The sequence below is a fragment of the Meleagris gallopavo genome, unplaced genomic scaffold (assembly GCF_000146605.3).
Source record: "Meleagris gallopavo isolate NT-WF06-2002-E0010 breed Aviagen turkey brand Nicholas breeding stock unplaced genomic scaffold, Turkey_5.1 ChrUn_random_7180001865818, whole genome shotgun sequence".
Taxonomy (NCBI): domain Eukaryota; kingdom Metazoa; phylum Chordata; class Aves; order Galliformes; family Phasianidae; genus Meleagris; species Meleagris gallopavo.
In genome coordinates this window covers 19,592-27,223 of record NW_011131110.1, presented here as the reverse complement: position 1 = coordinate 27,223, position 7,632 = coordinate 19,592, and the positions used below count along the sequence as shown (strand labels likewise).

General features: G+C 56.7%; 1 protein-coding gene across 1 annotated transcript; it reads right to left on the bottom strand.

Moving 5' to 3' along the window:
• Positions 1 to 2,748: 2,748 nt before the first annotated feature.
• LOC104916027 lies at positions 2,749 to 7,145 on the bottom strand. Its single transcript, XM_031557586.1, is given in 7 exon segments — positions 2,749 to 3,866; positions 4,359 to 4,483; positions 4,901 to 4,986; positions 5,186 to 5,442; positions 5,643 to 5,796; positions 6,225 to 6,398; positions 6,460 to 7,145. Coding segments are annotated over 7 exon segments (1,608 nt in total). The 5' UTR covers positions 6,625 to 7,145; the 3' UTR covers positions 2,749 to 3,219.
• Positions 7,146 to 7,632: the final 487 nt, after the last annotated feature.

Below are 7,632 nucleotides of genomic sequence, written 5' to 3'. Positions count from 1 at the left end.
AACTTGATGTCATCTGCAAACTTACTGAGGGTGCACTCAATCCCCTCATCTAGGTCATCAATAAAGTTATTGAATAAGATGGGCCCCAGTACCGACCCTTGGGGGACACCACTTGTAATGGGTCGCCAGCTGGATAAACTCCATTAACCACTACTATTGGGCACGGCCCTCAGCCAGTTCCCTCTCCTCCATGGGGATGTGTGGGGCAGAGGGAGTCCTGAAAGCTGCCGTCGTGGGGGTGGGTTGGGTTGGGGACTCTTGTGCAGCCCAATAAAAACCAGTAATGACCAGTATGGCCTCCTAGTGGTCAATGGAGTCCCAGAGGAAGATCCAAAAGGAGCGCACACCTGTACGGACCAGAAAAGACCAGGATGGACTCCTAGTGGTCAGTAGAGACCCATAGGAACCAGTAGGTGGGCAAACCATAAAAAACAGAAGGAGGACCCATAAAAACAGGAAGAACAAGCACAGCCTCGTAATGGTCAAGACAGTCCCATAGGAATCAGTAGAAACCAATAGGAATGCACACCCATATGCCTGGTGCCGGCCTCTCTGGAGGTGGCTTTAGGCTGGTGCTGACCTCTTGTGCTGTGGTTGTAGTTTGAAGCCCAAGTTTAGGAACCAGGGGAGGAAAAGAGAAGTCAGGTCATAAAAGGGCAGAAAAGACGGAACGCCATCTCCCTCAGAAGCAGGTGTGCTCCTGCTTGCGGGACGCCCACCACTGCAATTGTGCATAAAATCTGCTTTATCAGAGATACCATTCTGACAAATCACTTGGATATTGCCAACAATGTGGGGCCTCGTTTGAGATCCTTATCTTCAGGGGATCCTCCGCTGATTTTATCAGTCCTGTTGACGTGTGGAAATCAAACTCTATAACCACAGAGTAGTCACAAAGCAGTTCTGTCAGTTCTGTTTTATCAGCGCTGTGCACACGCTGGATGCAGGCGGGGATATTCGCACCTAGCCTGCATACCGGAGGGCAAGAAAGGCACGTGCTTACAGAACAATCTGCTTACATATACATTAGATGTCCAAGCAAAGGCTGGATTATTACGAGTCCCCAGAACGACTGACATTCCCTCCCTCACCCCACGCCTCGGCTCTTTTACACGCGCGTGTCTCTCGCTGCTCTTTCTGATGAAGGTCACCGTGTTATTTTAGTGGGTTAGGATGGAGGACGCTTGGCTGGCTCTGGTCGGTTGTCTCATCAGCCACAACTCCGTTCACCAATCTGCTGCTTCTCCATCAATTTCTGGTTTGCCGTCTCAGTCTGCTGTCTCACGTTGCAGAGACAGGGGAGTTAACGATGTTACCCGGAGAAACAGAGACCTGCTGTGTGCAGTGACTGTCTCAGTCTGTAGAAAAGCATCTGTTATGGGCAGCGAGAACCTGGCTAAGCGAGGTCAAACCTGCAGCTGCCAATTCAGCACCCCATGAAGGCACATAACTTTTAACCTGACTTACTTTCCTTAGTTCATTTCATTTCATTTTTCATTTCATATTACATTTCATTTCATTTCCTTCCTTCCAATTCCTTCCTCCCTCCCTCTCCTCCCTTCCTCTTCTTTCTTTCCTTCCTTCCTTTCCTTGCTTCCTTTCTTCACTTTTCTCCATTCTATTTTCCTTCCTTTCTTATTTCTTTCCTTTCTTTTCTTTAAGATTAGATCTCACTATATCGTCCAGATCCCCGTCTTGCTTTTCCCTTTCTCCATGCTCTGCCCAGATCCCACTCTACAGCCACCATCCACGGAGCTCTGCCAAGTTGGGAGGGAGTGCTGATCGACTGGAGGGGAGAGAGGCACTACAGAGGGACCTGGATAGGCTGGATCGATGGGCCAAGGTAAACTGCATGAGTTTCAATAGGGCCAAGTGTCGGGTCCTGCTTTTTAGTCACAGCAACCCCAGGCAACCCTACAGGCTTGGGGAGGAGTGGCTGGAAAGCTGCCTGATGGAAAGGGACCTCGGTGTACCGATGGACAGTCGGCTGAATGTGAGCCAGCAGCGTGCCCGGGTGGCCAAGAAGGCCAATGGCATCCTGGTTTGGATCAGAAATGGTGTGGTGAGCAGGACTGGAGAAGTTATCCTGCCCCTGTACTCAGCACTGGTGAGGCCTCCCTTCGAGTCCTGTGTTCAGTTGTGGGTGCAGAAAGGACCTTGTGGTTGTGGAGCAGGTCCAAAGAAGGGCAACAAGGTCCTGGGGCCCCAGCAAAGGACAGATGCAGAGCTCTTAGAGTGGGTCCAGAGGAGGGCCACTAAGATGATCAGAGGGCTTCAGCACCTCTGCTATGAAGGAAGGGGAACTGGGCTTGTTTAGGTTGGAGAAGAGAAGGCTCCTGGGAGACCTCATTGTGGCCTTCTAGTACTTGAAGGTTGTGTGTAAAAAAGAGGGGGAATGACTTGGGTGGATAGTGATAGGACAAGGAGGAATGGTTATACACTGAGACAGGGGAGGTTAAGGTTAGGTATGAGGAGGAAGTTTTTCCTCCCGAGGGTGGTGAGGCACTGGAACAGGTTACCCAAGGAGGCTGTGGATGCCCCATCCCTGGAGGCATTCAAGGCCAGGCTGGATGTGGCTCCGGGCAGCCTGGTTTGGTGGGTGACGACCTGCACACAGCAGGGCTTTGAAATGAGATGATCTTTGCGGTCCTTTTCATCCCAATTCCATGAAATACAGCCATCATGTGCACCCAGGGCCAAGGGGTCTTGGAAGAGCCCCTCCGGCATCTGAAGGCACAGACTCAGATGTGAATGATGCCAATTGTTTATTGCAGGTTCTAACATCCCTTCCATACGTTCCCAAGTTCTCTCCTGTAACATTCCCACCCCCCTTTCCATGTCAACAGATCATTGCACGCAGTCACCCCTGGTCTTCTCCTTAACCGTGCACGCAGGCTCTCATCCATCAGAGCCATGAGTCGTTCCTAGCCTCGCGCTCTTGCTCCAATCAGGGTGGTTATCACGCGGCCATCGCGCAGCTCGCTTGACTCTTCTTTTTGTCTCCTGGAGGCGTCCTTTGTGCTCAGCACTCCTTTCTCATGCGGTTTAGCTATCTTGTTCCGCAGCTTGTACACCGATTGTTCTCTCTGGAATCCCCACAAGCCCCCACTGTCCCTCTTGCTGTGCTCTTGTGCAGGGAACTGGCACCCAGGAATGATGCAGGTGGGATTTTGCAGCCTTGGGTGCAGCTCTGTCTGTGCCAGGCACCCCGTGCCCTGATCAGCGTGGGTAGGGTGTTGGCGGCCTGCGGCGCGGGGCTTTGGTCTCTGGAGGGGGACTCTCGGGAGACTCTGGCCTGTTGCGTATGGGTGGCAGCGAAGCAGGTCTCCAGGTGGAGGACTCCTCGGGAAGGCTGCACTGACGGTGAGATGCTGGTGCCGCCATCTCCAGAGGTTCTGCCCGCGCCGGCCTGTCCTTCTTAGTTCTCTGCCTGAGTATTTTGACAGAGTCACGTGCCAGAAGCGGCAGCCGGGATGCATGGCCTTTGATGAGGATGGACTCAGCCCCTGATGAACACCTCCTGTCTCTGCTGGGAGACGTCACCTGCTTCCCGGCAACCTGAGGGTGGGGCGAGGACTTTGCTTTCCATGGCTCCGCCGCTCCACCCTCACGTTGTTCACATTCTTGGAACCGGACGTGTTTCGTTCCTGTTCTTTGGCCCAGGTCTTCTTGGCCTTCGGTTCCTGCCTGGCCCTGCAGCTGCCAGCTCACCGGCTGCTCGCGGGCTTCGCACACACTCGGGATTGCTGGCAGCGGACTGAAAGGCCTCTCCTTCTGCAGTAAGCTTCTTCTGCTTCTCGAGCTTTCTCCAGCTGCACTTGGAGTGCTGAAGCGTCTGATGAACGCTGGCGCATCTGCAAATCTCACTGGAATTGGGAAGGCAGAGGAGATTCACCTTAACCCTTTGGCTCAGTGACAAGGGGCACTCAGGCCTGCTCCGAGCATCCGGAAGTCGCTCTGCTCCCCCCACTGCCACCATCTGCACCGCCCTCGGACCCTCCCTGACACCGTCTGTGGCCCCCGCTCCTCCTCTCTGCAATTCAGCTCTGTTTTGGGACTGCGTTAGTGAGGTCGGCTTTGGGAAAGAGGAGCTGGGCGGCGATGATGAGGTGACTTTTGGGGGCCGTTTCCTGGGGGAGGGAGGGCAGCGTCTGCGATCCCCGCGCCCTCCTGCCATAGCCAGGGGTGGGGGCCCGTCACACCCAGCGCCTTTGTTTTGGTGAGGCCAACAGTTTGTTATGGGAAGAGGCCGTGCTGAACTGGTGCGAAGCTTTGGCACAAGTCAGAGCCTCTGGCAAGGGGTTTTCCATCACACGGTGGTTGCACGTGCCATGGGAAGGAGCTGGCAGCTGCTTTACCTTTCCTGCCCTGGAAAAGAGGTGGCAAAGCCCCTTCTTTCTTTTGCTTCCCCGCACCAGGGACGTCTCCGGAGGTCTTGCGGAATATCCTGGGCGGCGGTTTGGGTACAAACTGCTTTTGAAACCTGTGCAGAAGGAGCAGACACCGGTGTGACGCAGCGCTCTGCCAATCCTTTTTGCTCGCTGTGATGTCTGCTCACAGCACATTTCCACGCTGCGTTAAGGCCACTACTTTCTAAAGTCTTTAGCAGGGTCAGTTGTGATAGCACAAGGGGAAATCGTTTCAATTGGAAAGAGGGAAGATTTAGGTTGGATATAAGGAAGAAGTTTTGACAGGAGGGTGGCGAGGCACCAGAACATCTTGCCATGTCCCTGTTCCCTGCAGGGGCGTGGGACTAGCTGCCCTTTCAGGGTTCCTTCCTGCTCAAATCATTCTATGATTCTGTGCCATATCCTCACAGACAGGATCCCATGGACACAAGGAACAAGCTCTATGGAATGAGAGCTGAGCAGCTGCATCAAGCAGCCACCAACATACTCACATGGGAAAGACAACGAGCCGGCCAGAGAGCGCCAGGGAGGCCACCGGTGCCACCTGGGACACCAACATGTCCAGCAGCCAGGGGACCTGCAGGGGAGGAACAGGGAGGTTATGGGCCGTCCTCGTCACGGCTGAGGCGCTCGGGACTGGAGGAGCCCAAGGCAGGGAGAGCTGACAGCAGCACAGCACCTGCACGGCCCGAGCAGCCGGCCAGCTCCTGGGGGGCCGTGTGCGGGCACTGCAAGGGGCACGGCACTGCCCGGGCCACGGAGAAACTGCAGCTCACCTTGAAAACAACTTTTCTGAATTTCTCTTTCCCACAGATCTTCTCCAGGAAGTCGTAGTAGTATCTGACTTCAAAGGTCATTCCTTGAAAGAGGAGCACTCCTATGTCCTTCAGGACAAAGGCAACGTTCTCCCCACTTTTCAGGCAGCTGGAGAGGAGGGCCACGGTGTTCTGGATGCAGGTCTTCCCTCTCTGCCAGGTCACAGAGGCAGCGGCAGCCACCTCGCTGTATTTCAGGGGCTCCACCTCCTTATGGGCTGAAAAGAAAAAGGCGAGGGACGGAGTTGATTATACGGTTGGTTCTCCACCTAGAACTTCCCTAGAACTGCTTCTCGCGGCCATTGCCCAGCACGGCCCCCCTCCTCGGAGGGGGAGGCCTCCTTTGGAGAAGGGAGGCGGTGGCCTGCTTTGCCTTTGCCCTGGCCAGAAGCCAGCAAGGGTTTAATGCCCCTCCTACCCGACAGGGATTCCTTGTCGGACTTGAGGTGGTGCATGGCTCTGAGGTTCCTGGCCAGCTGAAAGACGGGCCAGCGCAGAGCCACGGTCCCGTCCGCAGTCCTGATGTCTTTGGAGATGGTGTCGAACGAGCCGAAGGTGGGAATCCAGACCCCCTGCAAGTGGAAGAGAAAGCACTCAGGGCTGCAGGGTTATGGGCTGGCTGGAGGAAGAGCTGGACGGGGTCCCATGTAGGGACAGAGCTCAGGAGCCCTCTCCCGCTGCTCGGAGGCACGAGCCACGGCAGCGGGAGAGGCTTTGGGAAGGAAGGAGGTGCACAGTCCTCTCCGTCCCCTTGCCCTCCCAAATGCAGCACAGCAGCCAGGGCGGAAGCAGCCTGATGGAATCCAGAGGCTTCCCGAGGCTGGGCTCAGCCCCGAGCTCCGACCGCGCCCAGCACAAGTGGTCCTGCATTTGCAGGAAGCCCACGGGATGCGCGGCAGAGAAAGTGGGGCTGAGTTTCCTGTTTTGTATGGAGGGGAAGAGACAGAGAAAGCGTAGGCCGAGCTGGACAGGGAGAGGAGGAACCTGACAGCCAACGCACCTTGTGCCCCAGGAGCTGCTCCCGTACGTAGGCGGCCACCGCATCCCAGACGGCAACTCGCTCTGGAGGGCAGAGGAAAAGCAGGTCACACTCTGCATCTGCCGCTTCCCGGCGCTCCTACTGCCTCGGGCCGGGAGGGAGGTGGCAGATGGAAAGTGTCGTGGCAGTCCCCAGCCCCACACGGACGCAGCCCCGAGGCGGTCCCCGTGCTGGGTCTCGCCCGCTCAGCGCCAAGATGGGCTGCAGCACCGCTCCTGTGCTGGCTGCGGACCCGTGTACCTTCGCTGTGGGTGTCTGTCGGTCCGGAGGCACGCCCCACTGCGGGGCCGTCCTGGCTCCTCCTGTTCCGCCTCGTGCCGGCGGGTTGCTCCTTGTTGGCGCCAGCCATGCCGGAGCTCATCCTTCAGACGCGTCTGCTCTCTGCCAGATGCTCCTTCAGGATGCAGGACCCACCGCCGTGAGCGCCTTCATACCCCTCCCGGGTGGCCGTGTCACAAACGTCGCCACGGCAACGCGGTGACAGCGTGGTCGGTGCTGGCCGTGGCCCATTATGACGCCGGCACCGGCAGCCTGCTGCCCGCCCCGCCTGGGAGTGCTGCCCCTCTCTGTTTTCTTTCCCTTCTTTTCTTTCCTCTCAATGTTGCCTTACTCATTTTTCTTTAGTAGCCGTTGCCTACACTGACCTGCAGGCAGTTGGTGCGGAAATCACAGCTGTTCCAAAGCGCTCTTTACGCGTAACGGTTACGACTTGTTGTTAGAAAGTTGCCCGCTTTTGCCTGGACCGAGCTGACTGCTTGTTAGAAAGCTGCATAAATTACCCAGCACTGTTCCTCTGTGTCACTCTGGTGACTCACAGAATCACAGAATGGCCCAGGTTGGAAGGGACCTCAAGGATCACGAATCTCCGACCCCCCGCCACACGCAGGGCCACCAACCTCCCCATTTCATACTAGACCAGGCTGCCCAGGGCCCCATCCTTGCTGGCCTCGAACACCTCCAGGGATGGACGGGGATCCACAGCCTCTCTGGGCAGCTGTTCCAGCACCTCCCCACTCTCACAGCAAACAACTTCCCCCTGACAGCCAACTGAAAGCTGCCCTCCCTCCACTTCCAGCCGTTCCCCTCGTCCTGCTGTTTCTCCCCTTCCCAAGAGCTGATCCCCTCCTGTCTGCAGGCTCCCTTGAGGTCCTGCAGGCTGCACTCAGCTCACCCCCAGCCTCTTCTCCAGGCTGAATGAGCCCAGCTCCCTCAGCCTGGTTTTGCAGGGAGGTGCTGCAGCCCCTGCTCATCTCTGTGGCTCCTCCGGACCCTCTCCAACAGCTCCCTGTCCTTCCTGTGCTGGGGGCTCCAGCCCTGGACGCAGCGCTGCAGACGGGGCCTCACAAAGCGGAGCAGAGGGGGACGATCA